At 39.0% G+C, this 21,120-nt stretch overlaps 1 protein-coding gene across 3 annotated transcripts in view; it reads right to left on the bottom strand.

Annotated features, from left to right (window-relative positions):
* The window catches only part of LOC116711450 (cadherin-20), a 94,356-nt gene that overhangs the window by 21,010 nt on the left and 52,226 nt on the right, over positions 1 to 21,120 (bottom strand). The window contains exons 1-4 of one of the 3 annotated variants that reach the window (XM_032550769.1): positions 15,044 to 15,377; positions 6,530 to 6,832; positions 1,557 to 1,851; positions 1,350 to 1,469 (exon numbers count right to left, since the gene is read on the bottom strand). In XM_032550769.1, coding sequence (XP_032406660.1) covers positions 1,350 to 1,469; positions 1,557 to 1,851; positions 6,530 to 6,751 — 637 coding nt within the window. In that variant the 5' untranslated portion in view covers positions 6,752 to 6,832; positions 15,044 to 15,377. Of the gene's footprint in view, positions 1 to 1,349; positions 1,470 to 1,556; positions 1,852 to 6,529; positions 6,833 to 13,866; positions 13,880 to 15,043; positions 15,378 to 21,120 lie in introns of those variants that run through there. The other 2 variants (XM_032550770.1, XM_032550768.1) reach the window with 2 other exon arrangements.

The following is a 21,120-nucleotide window of genomic DNA, read 5'->3' as shown; positions in this document are numbered from 1 at the left end:
TGGAAACTGTTCTACCAAGAGGCAAACAGATTACTGAATGACCTGCAGGAATTTCCAGAGTGACAACAATCTCCTCTGTTCTCCATATAGCTCTGCTTTGGGTTACAAGACAGAAAGGACACATGCAGTCCTGGAAAAAATGCGTTGTTCTTCTGCCGGTCGCTTTGGAGTCATAGACCGCGGCCACATTTAATTAGTATGAACGACCATGCAAAAAATAAATAAATAAAAATCTGGTTTCAGCAAAGGATGCTGTGTGAACGTAGTTTTATATGCATCAGTGGTTAAGCTTCTCTTCAGTGGTGTAGCTTAGATTGAAATGAGGCAGGTTGAATAAAGGAAAATATGAAGCTGAATAATTGCTCACTTCTTGGTTTAAATTGAATTTGGATTGATGGTTGAGGTGAAATAAGTAAGGTTTGTTTAAATGAAGCACCTGATGAGCAGGAAATGACTTGATTATCTGCCATCTGACTGGAAAGTTTGATTTAAATCATCACTGTCAAATCATTTCAAGGTGTAAAGATACAGATTGAATGCCTAATTTTAATCTGGGAGTTGGAACATGTCTGGATAGGATTGTTCAAAAAGTTTTCTGATTGGCTTTTAAATAGATACTTAAGATAAAATTATGTATTCTATGCATTTCTTTCATTATTTCAAGTTTTAAATTGAGAAATGATTTTTCTGTACACAAATTTTGCTTTTAATACATAGAAACTTAAATCCTCCAGATCTATTTCTTTAAGTTTGTAGGAAAGCTACACTTGTAACTTTAAATCATATGTAAACATAATTTAAATCATGTGCATATAGGCCTGTCGCAATAAGCAATAAATCAGTTAATTGCATGATAAATTAAAATGATCTCAGTCATTTCAATTTGCATGATTTATTGTTTTTCTCTTTTCTGTTTCTACCAAAAACTGGATAAAGGATAATTCATTTTAGTAGTTCTGTTTTGTACATTTATTTTGGATATTTAAAATGTCTTCCAGTTCCAGTGTTAGATGTTCATTAGAATTTAAAGTTTATTAATCTTTGAGAATGTGTTCTTGAATTATTATGCTATTGCCATTATATTACTTGAAAATGGTCTGAAAAGAACTATATGATCAATTATCGCAATAAGAATCAATAACTTCTGGGACAATTTGCAACCATAATTTACGCATGTAGAAACTTAAATGCTCCAAATTTTTTTCTTTAACTTTGTAGAAAAGCTACATTCCTAACTTTGTAACATATGTAAACCAGAATCTGCAAAAAAAAAAAAAACCCTCCCCAAAAACAACTTCCGTGATGCTGAAAGTCAAACAGGAAGGTGTGCAGCATGTCTGCAGTCGTACCGGTTTTTGCGTCCACAGAGAAGTATGGCTGCCCCTCCAGAATACTGTAGACGACACGAGCGCTGTTTCCATACGTGGGGTCGTCGGCGTCTGTGGCAGTGAGCTGGATCACAGACGTTCCTGAGCAAATTGGAAGAAGAGATGGTTTAATGAGGATTTTTGTTGGTGATACAACTCAAGCTGCCATGATTTTTCCCTTCTGCTTACCTATTCTGGACATTTCTGGAACGGTGGCCTGGTAGGGACCATCCAGGAACTTTGGCTCGTTGTCATTGATGTCCTGGATCTTGACGATGAACTCTGATTCAGGCTCCAGAGGTCGGTCTGTGAGGCGGTTTCGGGCCTGGGCCCGGAGAATGTACTGCGACTTCACTTCCCTGTCCAACCTCTGGATGGCGTGGATGTCCCCTGTGCTATCGTCAATGGTGAAGGTGGTACCTGCCCCCTCACCCGTCAGAATGTACTTGATGGAACCATCGCCTTTGTCCATGTCCGAGTGGAGCTGCAGGAAAACAACACTTTAAGACAATGAAACTCTTCTTATGACCAATCTGATCCCAACAGTCTGCAAGTGAATGCTTCTAAATTCAGCCACAAGCTCAGTATTTTGGGTGGCAATGTGTTTTTTGAGGGCATTCAAATGGGTCACATCTCCCAGTTTTACAACAATAAAGCTGCCTTGCTCTGCTAAACATGAAGATAAGACAACCAAATCACTTTCCAGGCCAAATCAGCCTTATGATCTCTGTCCAAGTTAGCATGTTCCTCAATCCCTGAAGAACAGACCGATTGGAGGAAAAAAATGCCTGCAGAGATCAACATGAGCTGATTTAAACAGAAAATAATCAGCAGTTATTTGTGGAAATGTGGGCTTAACAATATTATCAGCACAAGCTTTCAAATTACAGCTGGCGCTGGACCAGATTGGATGATTGCATGTAGATAAATTCAGATTCAAACTTCATGAAGTTAGTTTCTGGGAAAGTTGTATGAAATCTAACATCCAAGTAAATAATAACTAGCTTGGAAAGAATGTTTGTAAAGACATCACAATGCTATGGAAGGTTTTCATGTTTAGCAAAATTCTCTGATCAGGCAAGACAGCAGAAACTATAAATAACCAGTAGGTGGCGATAAACTCAGATTAATGACAGGTGTGAACAGAAATCAAGAAGTTGGTTGATTATACTAATTTATGCATCAACACTTACAATATGTGCCTAAATTTCATCTGCTTATGACTGAATTTAAAGTTTACAACATATGCAGGTGACCTCCAACTGTTCTTTTAAGGGATATAAATGCATAAAAAATACAGACCAAAGACATTGAACTGTTTCCTTCTGGAGTTCTCGTATAATTTAATTAGCTGCTCATCAGATACCAGAACTGACACTTCATTAACAATTTTAAGAGATAGGAAGCAGGCACCACTGTCAGCCATTTTCACTTTCATGCATTCAGAAAATTCTTTGCTCTCATTCTTTGATACATATACCTACCAGCCAGCTACACTTGTTGGTTAACAAAAGTATTGAATTTTCTAATCACATGATGTTAGACTCATTCAGGATTCTAGCTGTGGTGACGATAACTTGGTGAAGTTCAAAGTGAGCACCAGAACAGGAAAGAAAGTGGATTTCAGCGACTTTCATGTGCTGGTCTGAGTGTTTCAGAAACTGCTGCTCTACTAATATTGTCTAGCACAAAAAAATCTGTTTTACAAAAAGTAGTCCTAGAAAGAGAAAATAACCAGTGGGCGGCAGGTATGTGGTTGAAAAGGTCTTGTTGATGTTAGAGGATAAATGAGCAGACAAAGTAGAAAAAGGAGCTCAAACATCCACTTGCTTACTTGTAAGGTGCGCTGAATAACACATCTGGACACAAAACAGGTTGAGCCTTGAAGCAGAAAATCAAACTGGGTCCCACACCTGTCAGCCAATAACAGGAATCTGAGGCTACAATTCACACAGCCTGCCCAACATTGGGGATAAGTCTCAATTTTAGCTTCAACAGTTCAACAACTCAGTCAGAACTTGGTGTAAACAACAGGAAAACATTGACCCATCCTGTTATCATTAGTTTAGGCTGGTGGTGATATAATGGCATGCTTTAGGCATTTATCATGCCATATAGGATTAAGAAAAAACATTTGGTATAATTGTTTTTCTTGCAAATACGTTATTAAAGCTATTTGAAATTCATTCTTCAGAAGTATCTCCAATATATTTTTCTGTAAAGTGTGCCATGTGAACATAACTACAACTCCTTTAATAAAATAAAACCCAGAGATGTAGGTATTATTTAGTGCAGTTCACCACAGGAAAGAGAAAAAAACGCAGAAAAACGGTTTAACAACTCAAAACCATATGTATTCTAATTTTTTCTCGCTCTCTGTGTCGGTTATGCTATACTCACACTTGTTGCCATAGCAACTGACTGACTACAATGCCACTAATGTATCAGGATGCAACACCAAAAAATATGCAAACATTTCCCACACATAGAACAAAACATTCAGTCCGTTACAGTTTTATGTTTTCAGGTTTGGTGTTTGTTTTGCGATTATTAATCACTGTGTTAGATTAGCCGTGCCTGTGGTAGCTAATTAGCAGCACATTAGCAATGTGGTATCAGATTAGCAGATTAGAAATTTAAACGCCTGCTCTACTGCCGAGCTGTTGGAGTTGCAGTGTGGGGCAAACTGAACTGCACAGCGCATCTACATGTTAAGGTTGTCAAAGTCAAGCTAGCATAACTGGCCTACTTCCGTATCCCTCACTATTTTGATTAAAACCTTTTCCTGACCTTATCTAGTTGTCGTAGTTTTGAGAATTCGTATCGACTCACTGCATCCATTTTTCTTTTATATTATCATGCGTACATTTAAGATTTGATGTTATGTTGACAACTTGACAGCTAAAACCAATGGTAGTCATCGTCTGTCAGACGTTTTTGAATGTGTGAGGTCATTCTGCAACATGTCTGTTGAATCCAAAACTGACAGGTCCTGTGCATGTCCAGTTTGGAAATGAAGATGAGTTAACTAGACCAGAGGGGTGATGTGTGGTCACATGCATAACTTTAATCTGTTAACAGGCAGCAGACCTGTAATCACGGCTCGCTCCCTGTTTGTTGCTATGGACCCAGCGGCGCAATCAGCAGCCTTTTGTGGCCTCTAAGTGCAAATGCCAGCCTGTTGATGTGCAATCAGCCTTTACTTTGTACTAAGAGGGCCTCTCTGTATGATGACGAGTACTTACTGCCATCACGTTGGCAGAGTGAAATTCAATGCCTCCATTGGTATCTGCGCTGTATACAATCAACAGGCGAGCACACATGCTCAGCACTCTATCTGAAAACACACTGCTTTCAAGATGCTGGCTCTGGCCTTTCATCATCTGTGGCCTCTGAAAGAAGAGACCCAGACAGGGTTGTAAAACAGCTCCTTGTTGTTATGCCGCTGATGCTTCACCAGCTCTCTTTGCAACACCTATCATTCCCGTGCGGCGGACAATGCAGTGTTCTCTTTCTGTTTCTGGACCTCATGCTCACCTGCACTCCAACCTGCAAACTCATCAGGCTCAGGCAGAATTTTTAAATCAACAGTGTTGTTGCTTTTAGACTTCTTCTTTATGTTGATGCATCGTAGGCCAAAGCTTTTCCTTCACCTGCACTAATCCCTTTTTACCTCCAAGGGCTTTGAAAACTTAGGGTATTAGTTACCTGCTTCATCTCCCAACCTAAAGGCTTTTAACAATAGCTCAGAGGAGCTTTGAATCGAGGTGAAATATGCTAAAAGATGACACTATGCCATATATTTTTCATGTTTTATACTCCCTCTGTTGGTAACTGATCTGTTTGAACCACTGTTGTCATCCAGATATGAAATATTACTCGGTAAAGCACTGTAAGTGAAATTAAAAAGCTCAGATCAAGATAAAAAATTTACCTGTATAGCAAATGCAACAATAAAATGTTAAAGTGACTAAGTAAATTAAAAAGCGTTTAACACGTAAATCAATCCATGTTAAACACCATTGGAGTTTCTGTCCATTGGTTTTAAAAAGTCATAATTTTCTAGAATATTTTCAAATGAAATTGATCAGGAATAGAAATTTGACAGGTTTTTATAATTCCCATATAAAAGCCATGTTAGCGTTGAAATTTTTTCAAAGCAAAATAATTTTAAGGCTGTACAGTTTAAAATACCAAGATTATTTTAAGAATGTGTCTTTCTCAGTTAATTAGAACATTATTAAAAATTTTAAGCAATTCAATGTAAAAAGAGTAGAAGTGAGTATAGAAAATATTATGTAGGAAAGGAGAAAAACACACGGATTGTTAAATTTCTTTAGGTCAGTTTATCTTACGTGATAATGAAACGTTGCATGTTTAGAAAAAAGCATTGCGTGATTGGAATAGAGCGCTACGTGATAACGAAATGTTATGTGGTTAGAACGGAGCGTTACGTGATCAGAACGGAGCGTTACGTGGCTAGGACAGAATGCTATATAGTTAGAAAGCAGCAGTGCATGATTATGACGAAACATTGCATGATTACAACAGAGGGTTGTGTGATTATAACGAAGCGTTGCACGATTGTAACAGTGTTATGTGGTTAGAACGGAGCAATGTAGTTCCAAGTGGGATGAACAATGAAAACCCCTAAATTGCAACCAGTAAGTCTTTCCTAAAGTTTCACACAGTCTGCTAAAACTTCCCGTTTTACCTGTTTATCCCATCTCAGGTCAAATGAAACCAGATCAGACAATAATCCCCTCACCGTTTCTATTTTGAGCATGTTATTTGCCTGTTTCTTTGGTCGGGGGTATGTCAAAGCTCCAACGACAGCACTGCTGAGGGCCTGAAGACCTCAGGATTAAATCTGGATTTTTTTTTATACCTTTGAAGCCGCCCTTTGCCTCTCGTCTGATCATCCCTCCTCCTTCAGGCTGCTGAGCTCTCTGGAAGATCTGTTACTCTGCTCTGGTTGAAAGTTTGGAAACTTAGCTACTCCTACACTGAGCTTCTCTTCACACCAGCAACACTGACTGAAAAGGTCACACTGAAAAGTTGTTCACCTCGCATTTCCTCAGGTTGTACCTTTATGTTGCCATATATGTATATAAATATATATATACTGTGTGTGTGAGTGTGTGTGTGCAGTCAGCACCGACCTTTCCAATGTAAAGCGGCTCCAGTCCGGTGTACTCCTCCAAGACGAAAAATTGATTCCACACCCATCCTCTTTTCACCCTCTGCAGAAGCGCAGAGCTTCTGGTATTTTCCTCGTCTCCTGATTTACCCAGGATGCCTTGAGCCAGAAGGGTCAAAATGCAAAGGGTCACAGGTAGCAAAAAGCTGCCTACAGTGGCTGGAAGATGCACTTGGACCCCCATTGTGAAACGCAGCGATGCTGAACAGACTTGTGCTGTTCACGTGTTATTTCCTCTTATTTTCTGATTCCTGCAGCAGACTTTCTGAGAAAAGAAAATAAAAGAAAAGGAGAGGACAGATGAGTGTCTCCATCATTTTTATTTTTGGAAACCTGTGGATAAAGCAGCCGTCCTTTTATTCAGCATCAAGATTACTTCTCCACTGCTGAGGTTTTGTTGGGTTGCCTGTGTGTGTTTGAATAGGAAGGGATCCTGTTGAGCCCAGTAAAGTCACACAGAATGGAGGAGAGAACACAAAGAGTCCAGAGCGTTCACCTGCTGCTAGCCAGGAGCCGGCTGATTGGTGTTCACAAAGTTCTACTTCAGGTACGAGAAGGAAAAACGTCAAAAATACAAGTTTATATCAGGACATACATTCATCTATTGATCGATCAGCCATCCATTCAATCATTCAATCATCCATCATCTATTCATCTACCATCCATCCATTGATTATATTTATTTATCCATCCTTCTTTCCATCATCCTCTATTTACTCATCCATCTGTTTGTCTATTCAGTCATTTATTTATCTGCCCATGTATTTATCCATCTGAATTTCTATCCATCTGTCCATTCATTTATTTATCCATCCATCCTCTATTTACTCATTTGTCAGTTTGTTCTTCCATCCATCCATCCAGCCACCCATCCATCCTTTCTTTCTTTCTTGTAAGAACTCGGTAACCTTTCCAGGCAACGTGAAACAAACTTTGACGTTAGAAAAACCGCCACCAGATTTCGTCCATTCTGTGATCAGAAGGTTTTATTTTATCTGAGTTGATCTACGGGAGTGGCAACGTTTGCACGAACAGCAGGGGGGAACGGGCTCCAGTCGGCCTTCAGGACTGTTTTCACCAAACCTTTGACTCTAACATGGCTGCTTGCTTAATTTTTAAATCCTCCCAGTGTTCCTGTTCAAAATTTAAAACAGTTTGCCCAAATTCTTAATGACGCGTACATTAACAGCCGGAGAAATCCCGCCAAGCTGCTGCCGCTTCCCTCCAGCTCTGGACAGTAAGTCTTCACAAGGAGCCACACTCCTTTCCTCCTTCCTCCCCTTCCTGTCATCGGCAGAGGTGCGCTCCTTCACACCTCGTGTAATTGGCCCGGGGTGTGATGTTCTGAGATTGCAGTGTTTCTGTCAACACTCCTGTTCAGCTACACTCGCACCATGTTCTACAAGCTCCCTTCAGTGCTGCACGCTGCTCATTACAAGAATGCTACTTTTTTCTCAAATTTTCCCTCTGTATCTCAGCTGTAAAAAACCCCTATGACTCTGCTTGAGATTTCATGCCTCTGAACGCCATCTCATCCACATTTCTCCTCAAATCAAAGGATTATTTAAGACCAGTGATGTCATCTCCATGGTTTTCTTCCAGAACTTATTGATTGGTACTTTCTCGCTAGAGCTGAAACAATTAATCAGATTAATCACGATTAATTGATAAATCAGATAATCGCCAACATTATACTGACCACATCATTGCACAATTTGATGTTTCGAAAATATATTTGCTTAATGGAAACATGTCATGTTATTGCATTTTGGGCATTAAAGTGTTTGTTTTCTCATTTAAAAGTATAAATAATCCAAATCTTAAGTGGTAAAATGAAAAATCTGTGCAATATGCCATTAAAAAAAATGTGATTAATTGATTAATCATCAGAACAATTGATTAATCGTCCGTATAATCGATTAATCGGGCACTAAAATGATTGGTTGCATCCTGACTTTGTACATTTCCATATGCTTCTTGTTTATATGTATAAGAAGGCAGCCTGCTTCTTGATTTAATGAATTTGAGGGGAAAAATAGATGAATGAAAAAACAGAACAAGGGGCGTGAAAAGGCAGCGAGCGGGGGGCAGAACGGAAAGTTTGGTGCTCCAAAGGAAAGGAATGAAAAGCAGACTGTTTGACTCATGGACCGACTCCATTATGTGTTGTAAAAGAGAGCATTGTGCTTCTGTAGACTCTCTGAATCACCAAACCCAGTTAATCATTGTGGTAGAGGCACAAAAGGCAGCGAATGGTGGGAGGCTTGGCTGCATTGTGAGCGGGCGCCTGGCCAATGTGTGTGTGCGTTGGTGTGTGTTTGTTAAAGAAAACTCAGCTTAGCAGGACGACTGACCCTTGACCCGGCTGCTCCCTTCGTTTTCAGCCCATTCATGCCGCCTGGTCTCCATTATGAAGTCCCCGCTCCTAGCCACGCCCAGTGAAAGATCACGACCTTCACCCAGGCCGTTTTGCTCCGTTTTGTTAAGCTTAATGAGGCGACGTGCAAAGTAAAACATTTCACAGTCCTTTCTCCTGGTAATGTGATGGTATCTCGCTTGTTTAAGGAAGCAGCTGGTTCACAAGCCGCTGACGGATGACAGAAGGGATAAATAGGGTTCCTACGAAGGGCGCATGATGCTAGGAAAACATGCAACACGCTATCAGTTTGGTTAAAGTTGACATCACTTGAGATAAATGAGTAGTTACCTTATTACACTGCAAAAACAGAAAATCCTACCAAGTAATTTTGGTATAGTTTGTAGTGCAAATATCTTAGTACACTTTAAATAAGACAAAACTAGCTTTCAAGTAACTTTTCAGCAAGAAATAGACATTTTCTTTCCATATAACTACCTTTTCATGTCCTTTTCCTCTTACTTCCTTATTTGCTTCTTTCCTTCATTCCTCACTTCCTTCCTTATGATTTCCTAGTTGATGTCATCCCTTTGATCCTTCTTTTTTCCTTCTTTCCTCCCTCCTTCCTTCCTGATGACATCCTTTTTCATATCCTTCCTTCTTCCCTTCTGTCCTATCTTCATTCCTTCCTTTGTTCCTTTATTTCTCACTTCCTTCCGCATGACTTCCTTATCCTTCCTTCCTTATGTCCTTCCTTCTTTCCTCCCTCCTTATGACTTTCTTGCTCATGCCCTCCAGTCTTTCTGTCCTTCCTTCCTTGTGTCCTTTCTCCAGTCCTTCCTTCCTTCTTTCCTCCGTCCCTCATGTCTTTCCATCCTTTTTCATGTCCTTTACCCCTTCTTTCCTTGTAGTCTTAATTTTGTTTACTTCTTGTGTCCTACCTCTGTTTTTCTTCTCTTCCTTTTATCTCTCCTTCTCCCTTCCTTCCTTAACTCCTTTCAGTGTTCCTTTTAAAGTGAACATGAGGAACTGGGAACTCTGGAAGTTGAATCTGGAAAAGTCTTGAACCTCTTCATGTGCAGGAATCCCTGGACAGTCGGTCATATGAAAAAGTTTACAACTAAGAGGAGTTTTTCCCCTCCTGCCTTCTGCATTCTCAAGAAAAAATAACCCAATCTCAAGTTGTTATCTAGAAAATGCTGTAAGAAAAGCCACCGTAGCAAAGGAGGCGCAGAGCCATCCAATTTGTCGTGCGTTTGTTTTGAAATATGAGAAAGCCCTGAAAGGCAGAGGTGTTTATCGAGACGGAGGAAGAGTTTGAGTGACGGTGGAGGAGGCTGTGATTGTCAGGGGGGGAGCAGCTGGCGTGAGAAAATGACGGGCCATATTGTTGTATCATCGTACTCCGAGTCCACCTGCTGCTCCATTAACTGCGATCTGTCAACAGCAGACTACATCAAACCGCTGCGACACCAGGGAGAAAGGTGAGTTCTGCTACTGAGGGAGAAAAACAAACGGCGAGCGAGCGGCACGGTTCAGCTGGATGTGACCCGCTCCACCTGTTGGGAATAATGAGCCGAAACCGGCGCCATCCCTGCGGTTGCACACATGAAACTCGGGTTGATCAGAAATCAAACATTGGCAACGTGAGAGGTCGCCACGACGACCGCTTAGGGATCAGAAGCTCAGATTGTTTTGAATAATTCATGTTTTTCCAACAGAATTATAAAAATAAGGAAGTAGAGATGCGTTTGCAGATTCTGCACTGTAAAAACACAAAAGCTCACCAAGTATTTTTGGTCTAGTTTCTAGTGCAAGTATGTTAGTACACTTGAAATAAGACAAAATTAACTCTGATAACCTTTCAGCAAGATATAGGAGCTTGCTTTAAGTCAGTTTCTTTGGCAGTTTTTCTGTTTTGTTTGTATTTATTTTTAAAACATGTAAAATATGTCAACAAAAACACAAGAAAGCAAACTAGTTAAGTTTCAGAAAGATGAGCAAGGTTAAGATATAAAGTCTTCTTTAAAAATATATGATAAGGTAAAGTTTTGATATTTTAATGGGGAAATCTTTGAAGTTTAATATGTTTTCACATTTAATTTTGTTGGGTTAGTTTAAATGTGAAATAATTAGCTGATTCAAAGTTTAGTGAAGCCTTCAAACTTTGATCTGCCGATCTAGAGGAGCCTCTGTGTGTGGTGCAGGTCTGTTTGGGTCAGTCTGCAGCGTGATGGAGTGTTGATTTCACACCGGCCATGTCTACTTTAACTTAACCTCAGCTTTTAAAGAGAGGCCTCCCAGGGTGGAGAAAAGTGCCCTAAAAAGTGGGCAGGTCCATAAAAACTGGACCCGCCCATCATGGTGGGGTGAGACGTCACGGCCAATTTGTTAACCACAATTGATTTTGCACGGGGGTCAGTGCAGAGACAGCTATACATCTAAAACTAAATGCACAAATTCCCCTTTTTTAAAAATAAATTTAGCTGTTTTGACCATATTTATTAAACCAAATAATATGTAATTATGGTGTGAATGAAAGAAAACTAGAGGTCAACGTTTCCTGTTATAACTGCTGTGATTTAACAGAAAAATGGCTTAATAAGGTGTTAAAGTGTTTCCACTTCGTGTTTTGGAAGAACTCAAGCATTTTGTGCAAAACTAAGGATCTCTAAAAAAAAAAAATGTTTTAGAGTTGAACTTGACACCAAAATAATTACCACATGGAGAAAATGAAAACTATTGAAAGTAAAAGCTTGTTCACACGTCCATAATGATCAGGATCATTGTTTATCTCTGCTGAAGTATTACTTTACCAAAAGTTTGCTTCCTTTTTTTCTTCAACTCTCACTTCTAGTGATTTACTTAAATGTTCAAGAGTTAGCAGACGTAACCAGCTGTGGCTAGCTAGCAGCTAGCTGGCTAGTTTCCTTATGTTTTTGAGGGCCGTCGTATCTTTGCACCTCCAATCAACTGTTTACTTATAAAATGTACGCAAAAGTTTTATCCCGTTTCATAGAACTTTGTGTCACTGAATTTTGCGCTAAGATTCGAGTTACTTATTAATTTTTTGGTGAAGCCGTTGGTGTTTCAGAGAGTTTTTTGCCATGGCTGACCTAAGACATTTTCTAGAAAAAAACTGCCATACAAATGTTGACAGTTCTTTATTTCTGACCAGCAGTGGCTCTCAAAAGTGTGGAAATCCCTGGTTTAAAGCGGAGAAAGTAAAAGATTTTTGACTTGTCAAAGTCAGAAATTTCTTAAATCTGAAATGGCCACAATATGCAATTTGGATTTTAGGTAATTTTGTGAAATTCTGTGTTTTGCTGTGAACTCCTGTTTGTTTTTTTATTTCCGTGATTCCGTCCGATGTTTGTTCTCCATGCAGAAGCATTTCAGCTTTCTAACTGAAACATAAGTAAAGTTTGATTGTGCAGTTGCTTTTCCAGCTTTTAATGAGCAGCACAGCTTGTGGATTAGTCTGGGTAAAGTCATGCAGGTTCTGTGGTTTTTAAAATGAAATGTCCAACCCATCGGCGCCTTGAGGAAGGACCCAGTTTCTTATCTGGCTCTCAGGGCGGGAATGCAGCCTTCAAAGGCAGAGAGCATCCTGACCAGACTCTCCCAACATCACACGCTTGTTTGTGTTGGTCTGAATCAGAGTTCAGAACTTGCCTCGCTCTGTGTGTCGGCCTTCTTATCCTTGCCCCCCCAGGACCGAGGCGCTGGCTTTGAACCGGTCTCTCTTAATTGTGGGGAGCTCCCGGGGTTTTGGGGTCGTGCAGCTGTGCACGCCGCAGCCTCCGTCCCCCTCCCTGTGGTTCGTTTACTGCAAGGTGTTTCTAATTACTCGGCACTCCCTCCTCTTCTCATCTACCCCTTTTCTAATATTTGTGCGCCAGTTGGGTTTCTGAACCGCAAACCTGATGCACATTTTGCCCAATTAAACATCTGTGTTGCTGTTTAAAACATCTGTTTCCTCCTTTCCCTCCTCTTTAGGGTACATTTCCAGTCGATCTAAAATGGGAGACCATGATAAACATTTCTGGAAAGTGTCCTTCAACTTCAGTGAGATATTTAAAGCTACACACCTTAAATTAATACTTTGTAGAATAATCTTTTGGTTGGGTTTAGCCTCCTAAAAGGAACACAAGAAACTGGAGAAATGTCTGTCTGTCTATCTTCCTTTCTATTTCTCTCCATCTCTCTGTCTGTATATATTGATTTGACTCTGTCTAGCTCTCTCTCTCTAGTTATTTATATCTCTCTTTAGCTATCTCTCTCTCTCAAGCTTTATCTATGTATCTGTCTCTCAAGCTATCCGTCTATGTCTACCTCTATGTCTTTCAAGTTATCTCTCTCTCTTGTTATCTCTCTCTCAAGCTATCTATATCTATCTATCTATCTATCTATCTATCTATCTATCTATCTATCTATCTATCTATCTATCTATCTATCTATCTATCTATCTATCTATCTATCTATCTATCTATCTATCTATCTATCTATCTATCTATCTCTATTTCAAGCTATCTCACTCTGCCCAGCGATCAATCTCTCTCTCTCAATCTCAAGTTATCTCTACCTTTATCTATCTCTCTCCCTGCCTTTCTCTCTCTTGTCCTGACTGGTACCTTTGTGCAGTGTAATCCTTTATTATCAATTTAATTTCTAATTAATCAGAACATCTGTAGATAATGAAATCCTCTAGAAAAGTTAAAATTAAACCAAAATCTGTTTTGATGAAGTCTTATGATGTTTTCCCACTTGATAGTCCACTAGAGTCGGTTTGATTAGGGACCAAAGTTGCTACATTTTCAGCTGCTGTGGTTCATTTTCAAACTGCACGGTGTCAAATTAGCCAAACTAATTCAAAAACCTGTTCCTTTCCTCGCCTGTGGGGGCGCTGCACTAAGAACCACTGAAGGAAAAGATACAAAAACCTCTGAAGAAGACTGAGCACAACTACTGTTTTTATAAAATGTAAATAAAAATGGAGTGGATTCATATTTTAGCGGTTGTAGCTATTTCTCCTGCTAGCACTAGCGCATTTATTTTGGTTGTATTTACCCACAATGCCCTGCGCTGTAGTCCACTTCCTGCTTTTGGAGCGGCCTCCAGACCATTCAAACCATACCAGAGTTCACTGCAACTCAGTCGAGACCAATATTTTTAGGGGGACCAGAGCTTGTTTCTTTTGGTCTGATTGTGCATTCACACCTTCCCAAACGAACCGGACTTTCTAGACTAACGGACTGGAATTGGATTCATTAGACTGAACAGAGCTGGTGTGAATGCACCGTTAGTTTTATTGTGCACTCATTTATGTAACTAGGTAGTTGCAGTTTCTAGTTTTCAGCAGTTCAAATATCCATATTAAAGATGGAAAAGTTTATCAATGTTTTATTTTCTGCATTAAACTCTCTTTAAAAGAGGAGTGTCCACAGTTTATAGAGCCTCTGTAGTTCAGAAATAACAAACTGTCATCATTTGTGTATAAATTAAATCACACAAACTGGCATTCATCCCAGCCACTGGTGCATGGAAGTGATGTCACCGTTTATAAGTGTCATCTGGAAAAGTTTGCAATCTGTGTCACTAATTAAACAGCATTACGTTGGATCTCCTTAGAAAGAAAAAGGTCCATGTCCTCTTAAAGCTCTTTGTCAGACGCTGCAAATGTCAGTGAAGATATCTCAACCCGAAGCCCGTCTTTACCGCCTTCCCCTGATATAATATCAAAGAAACGTCTCCATGCTCTGGCTGGGGTACACATGCCAATCTCGTACCTTATTTTCTTCCTTACAAGACAGGCTGTACTTTAATGGGTTTGACAGTAAAATGGAAAAAAAGAGAGTCCTCATTTTGGGAGAGTAGAACCTTGGCTCAGACTGAGGAATGAGGTCTGAATGCCAAACGACGCTCCGTAAAAGGCAGATACCGTCGCTTGTTTGAAGACTCAAAAGTGCAGACGTGTTCAGAATTAAAGCCTCAAACTTTCCAAAGTGCATGCAAACCTCTTACTTATCTGCAGATAGTTAATATCATATAAAGCAAATTCATCAGCATCTGTGAAAAATAAAAAAATGAACACAAAACTCAAATAAGTCAGTGCCTTACCTTTTTTAAAATTTATTTCTGCCTTGTTTGCTTCTCCTCTGCTAATTTTTCTTTCCTCTTCCTTTGCCTGAAGTTTTTCTTAAAGGTATGAAATCTCTCTTAAAGTCACCTTGAGTGCGTGCTCTCCCTTGTTAGCCTCTCGGTAAAGTTTCCCCTCTTCTCCATCTACATATAAATAAACGTGCATTTTCTCATGCTGCCTCTATAGCGGCTTCCTGTGCACTCTCATCTCGGGTGTTGCCAACCTGGGGACCCAATCAGACTAAAGGACCTATTGTCCCTCTCTTTTACAATCAGCGCGACAACCTCTCCCCCTACTCCGGCGTAATCCACCAATCTCCCACCACGAGCAGCGAAAAGAGGAGAGGAGGAGAAAGTAGATGGAGCGGAGGAAGGGGAGTGGGACTGACAGCAGGGCAGAGGTGAAATTACAGAGAGAGGGGAGGGGTGGGGTGAAAAATCAGACGAGGATGGGACGGAGGAATGAGAGGAAAGAAGCTCTAGGTGGTACTCAGGGTTATGATAGTTTCGGGTTTTCATTATAGTTCATTTTTGTTTCTTTATGACTTCTTCTTTGTCTAATCTTGTTTGTTCTTAGCATGTTTAAGGCTGGACAAAAAATCAATAACAATAAATATCAGTAATAAATAATAAATCTGATAATAAATTTCTCATTTCTCTCTCACTCTTCGGTTACCTAGCAACTCACTCTCTCTTTGGTTACCTAGCAACGACCTGTTGAGTAACTTGCGCAGCAGCAGTTTCAAGTTTTGCCATTGTGGGTCATAACTGCTTAAAAATAAAAGAAATAAATAAAAAATGGTGTGGAGTGAAAACTGTGCAAAAGGTCACACCACCAGTTTGTAATTCAGATATTTAAAACCAAAAACAATTCAATTATTATCGGCAGTTATTGATATCGACTGATATGAAATGATTATATCGTGATATGTTTTTCAACCATATTGTCCAGCTCTACCGATGATTGAGATTTGGTTTTGGATTGGGAATTCTTGCCAGTTTGTGTCAAATCATCTGCATAGAACTTTATTTCTAGGGGATATTTGATAACTGTTGCATACAAATGTTGTAGTTTTTTGAAAGTGTGAAATGTCTTCCAGAAAGAACTATGTTCTCGGTTTTGCTTATTGAAGTAAGAAATTAAAAATTCTCTAACCTTTCGGAAACTCTGTTGTCTTCTAGTTTGTTTACTTCTGTTACTGTTAGCTTCAGAGTTTATTAGCTTGAGTATCTTCATGCTTTATACCTGTTGGGTTGGTAACTGTTAGCCTAGGTAGCAGTTAGCTTGAGTAGACATTAGTTTGAATACCTGCTTAATTTAGCTAGTACCTTTTAGCTTGGGTAACTTGAGTTTGAGTTGCATTTAGCTTGAATAGCAATCAACTTCTCTACCTTTGCGTAACTGTTAGCTGAGTTGAAATTACCTTGAATAGCTTCAAGCTTTTATAAGTGTTAGGTTGTGTACCTGTTAGCAATAGTGGTTAGCTTCAATAGTCTTTAATTTGAATACTTGGTATCTTGTGTATCTGTTTCCGGTTTAGATTTTGGCTTGATTAGTTGTTAGCTTAAGTAAGGTTTAGCTTGTGTAAACAATAGTTTGAGTTGCATTTAGTTGAATAGCCATTAACTTCACTAATTGTGATCTTGCATAACAGTTAGCTGGAGTAGAAGTTAGCTTGAATAACATTTATCTTTAGCAATTGTTAGTTTGCATGATTGTTACGTTAAATAACCCTTAAAGGTCATGTTAGCTTGTGTAAGTGTTAGGTTTTAGCAGTAAATTTAAGTGTTTGGTTTAGTTACATTTAACCTGAATACCTATTAGCCGTCTAAATGCTAGTAGCTTAAGTTAATATTAAAATTATTTTTAGATCAGACTTTTCTTCAGATTTTTCCAAGGCTAGAAGAAAAGCTTATATGCTACTTTTAAGTCATGTCTGAATTTGAGAGTAGTTTTTACCTGCATTATTTTTGGCCACTTCACTACTGAAAAAAGCATAATTAGTTTTCCAAATCTGCAGAAAAAGCCTCAAATATTAGGTTCAGACCAGAACACAATACCCACACTGGGAGATTAGTCATGGAGATCTGATTCTTGTTTAGCTCAGAGGGAGAAAATAGCATTTCTGCTTTAAAGTAATCATGGAATTAATGCAGCAAAAAACGGGTTTTCAGAGTCATGTCCTTTGCAAATTTCTCCACAGGAGGAAAAGGATGATGAAATTGAAATCATTTTGGAGATGTACTCAACCATGTTTAAACATAAATGAGATTTTTATTCCACAATTTGTTTCTCAGGCTTCTGTTTTTTTAATTTTTCAGAATTATTTCCTTGACGCCATAAAGTTGCTGCAGACACAAACATGCAAAGTTTCCACACTGGGATGACTTTGCCCTGTTTTTCCACTCGACAGCCCATTGACTCTCCTTAATCTTTCTGACAGAGTAATTTGGTGTGTTGTACAGCTCTAAAAATACAGATGAAGGCTGTTGTCACCCACTGAGGCAGATGGTCAAAAGGTTGAGCTTCTCCATCGGTTCAATATGTTTTTCCTTTCTCCCACTCTGTCCCTTTCAATAAGTCCTCTTTCTCATTTGGCAGGTCATTCTTCTTCACAATCGCCCCACCCTCCCATCATTGCGGCCCACCCTGTTGCCTTTGTCTATTTGAAGACCTGACTGGTTACCAATCTGTTTGTGAATGCTTGACTGGACCTCCCTTTAAAAAAAAAAGAGAAAATAAAGGCAGGGGGCTCCCTCTTTGTCTGGACCGTCCATGCAAAGAGTGGCATTGAAGCTCATTGAACGACACCTCCCATTACTGCGGCGGAGAAGCTGGTAATGATTAGCAGAACAAATTGAACCCATTGGACTCATGGAAGCGCCTCTCTCAGTTAAGTCTTTTATAGTTGCAGGCGTTTGGAAAACAAGTCCCTTCAGGCCTCGGCACAAAAGCTTGGATATGGCGTAGAAATAGATTGGATACACTTGTGTTCTGCATGTTTCTGGACTTTGGTTTGGCAGGATGTTTTAGGGATCCAAATACGCCTCTTCTTAAGTCGGTTTATAAAGGCCAAACTTGTTTCGACACCTACAAGAAGATTTTATCGCAACTCCCGACAATCGAGTGAAAAGCACATTACATGCCTGTTAGACCTACATAGAGGTAATGATTGGTTTACAAGAAGTATTTCATGACATTTGCCTCCACTTTCTCTTATGTATGACATTAGAATAATACTTTATGCACACTGCAAAAACACAAAGACCTACCAAGTATAACTTAGTATACTTCAAGTAAGACAAAACTGACTTTTCTACAAGATATAGGAGCTTGTTTTAAGAAAATAACTTATTTTTGATATAGAAAATTCTAATTCCACTGACAGATGTTTTTCACTTGTTACAAGACGTTTGCCAATTGAACAAGTACTTTTTCATCAATATTGACTTAAAACATGCTCCTGTACATAACTGGACATTGGCTCACTGTGTAGTTTCAAAACTTTAGAAATATATAATCCATTCTGGAGTGATGGATGTCACTAGCTGCATTCCCACCGACAAACTTGACATTTCAAAAATCAGCTGCTTTTCACCAATTCTGAAAAAAAAAAAACACTTGTTCTTCGTTTGTTAAAAAGTTTTGTCGCTAGGATGAGGTGGGTTTTTTTTTGGTTTATTTTGGAAAACTTCAATGGAAACACTTCTTTTTGCATCACACGAGTCACATGATCAACAACCGGATGTTGCCACTGGTGCAAGCCACGAAGAAGAAAACAGGAAGTTGCAAACAAATGTACTTGCGTGTGATTTAATTGCGTGTCTTCTTTAATGGAAACATAGCAATTGCAAATTTTTATTTTTTTTAGGCGTCAATGGAATATTGACAAAAGTTTTGCACAAATTAGTAATGGAAAATAAGCTTTACTTCTCATCTATTTTGGGATATATATCAGGTTTTGAGATATTTTAGCCTGTTTTATGAAGTTATCAAGGTTTTCTTTAAGTGATTTTCTTTGTTGTGCAGTAAGTTGTTCATCAAAATGGGGCAGTTATTTTTTAACATAAGACCAGGTTGTTTTGAGTGATTTTTTTTCCCTCTTAATGAATAAATAGATTATTAGAAAACTGTATTTTCCATTTCTACGTAAAACTGTTGGGTAATCTGAAACATTTCTATGTGACAGAAAGCGAAGACAAAGTAGTCTGTGGATAAAAATCTTTTCACAGCACTATAAAACCTCCCTTTATTGCCAGGACCTGCATAAATTTTTAACATTTCAGAGATGTGGAATAAGGAGCAGTAATTTATTTTCCAAATCATAACTTCTCTTTTCCTGCTGAATAAGCTTCCACCGGCCCTGGGCAATAAAAGAAGAGCTAAGAGTATCAACAGGAGTTAGCAATCACACAATTTACCACAGAAAGGCAACACCCGGCCTCTTCACACCCTGTATCATGTAACAGACTTCAGATGGAATAAGCTAAACAAAAGTTAGCCAGTCTCATTCGCTGTATCTCTTTGCCACCAAACCACCAAGAGGGAAGAGCATAAAAGAGGGTTAGGTTTCAGAAGAGCAAGACGAGAGAGCCCCAGAGAGAGGGAGCAAAGCCTCCATGTCATCTAAGATAAGAGCAGCAGCTCTCTTCCCTTCTGCCCAAGATTAAAAATGGCATGCAGCAGAACAAGCTGGGGTACAAAGAGCTACTCTGTGTCTTTGGGATCCACAGTTCAGGCTTTTTATGTCTGTGTTTTTGGCTGAGAGTCGCAACAAAGGAAAATTAGATTGGGAAGTCATTGCATCTTTGTTGATGGAAAAGCCCAGAAGAAAACAAGTAAAGTTTCCGTAACCTTTACAGTAATTGGTGAAAAGATAAATATAACATGGTTGGCCTTAATTGTGAAACACCAGCAGTGCCACAGGGCACGCATGCTATTGTTTTTTTTTTTTAATTCTCAAGCAATTGAGAGACGCAAACGCATTTGTAATCAGATTGGAGCACTAATGTAAAACAATGCATATAAGCATTGTCTCATTAAAGGTGGGGTTGATGAGATATTTCATCTCCAAAGGTAAAATAAAACTTCAGCATCAGACGATTTGTCAAGAATTTATGTTTCTTCCATGGGGGTAATAACCTTTAAAAACAAATCGGTTGCATCCAAAGGGCAGCCTCATCAACACTGTGCTCTTTATCTGACCATACCTTTAAACAAAAGAAAATGGTTTCATATCATTACAAATAAAAATAAAGTTGTGCTGCTGTTGAATCAGTGCAATAGTTCAGTTTTCTGTTGCAAGAATTGCATTATATGCTGTTAGTTTTTGTTAAAGAAATAAGTATAAAACATACAAATTGCTTCATCTAACTACAAGTGGTTTACTGAGAGAGTTGTTTTAAGTATTTTAACCATCATTACTTTCTTATAAAACTGTTATCTGTGCCATAAAGTTGAACTATATCTGTTGTTCTGGATTGCTGAGCATATACTGCTACCTCTTGGCTATGACTCATTCTGGGCTTGATATAATCTCAAAATATATTTTTCTTGTGTGCAGACAAAGAACCTTCGATTAGAAAAATTGGACAATTTACTTTCGGGCAGCACAATATGTTGCAAATCTGTGGTTAAAGCAGTGGTTATTTCTGGGAGGACTGCCTGGACTGCAGTAAGAGTTGGCTAAGGATGTAAGTAGCATGACTTCAGGTTCTCTGGTTGTGGTGTATTTGGGTACAATTGTTGTTAAATGCAGCGTAAAACAATTTAAAAAGTGGTGATAAGGTGGTCAAGTCATGTGTATTAGTCTGTCAACTTTTAGTGTTAGCAACAGTTAGCTTGAGTAACAATTAGCCGAGGTAGATGTGATTCTGTCAACTCTTAGCATCAGCAACTGTTAGCCTGAGTAACAAGTACATCAAATAGACATTAGCCTGTCGATTTTTTGCGTTAGCAACTGTTAGGTTGAGTAACAACTTCAACTAGAATTTAAATCTTTTAATATATATTTTTTATTAGCTATTGTAGTACTGTTTGTGAGCTTTGTATTTCC

Source organism: Xiphophorus hellerii, chromosome 21, assembly GCF_003331165.1.
Source record: "Xiphophorus hellerii strain 12219 chromosome 21, Xiphophorus_hellerii-4.1, whole genome shotgun sequence".
Classification (NCBI taxonomy): domain Eukaryota; kingdom Metazoa; phylum Chordata; class Actinopteri; order Cyprinodontiformes; family Poeciliidae; genus Xiphophorus; species Xiphophorus hellerii.
This window is presented reverse-complemented; position numbering and strand designations above follow the sequence as displayed.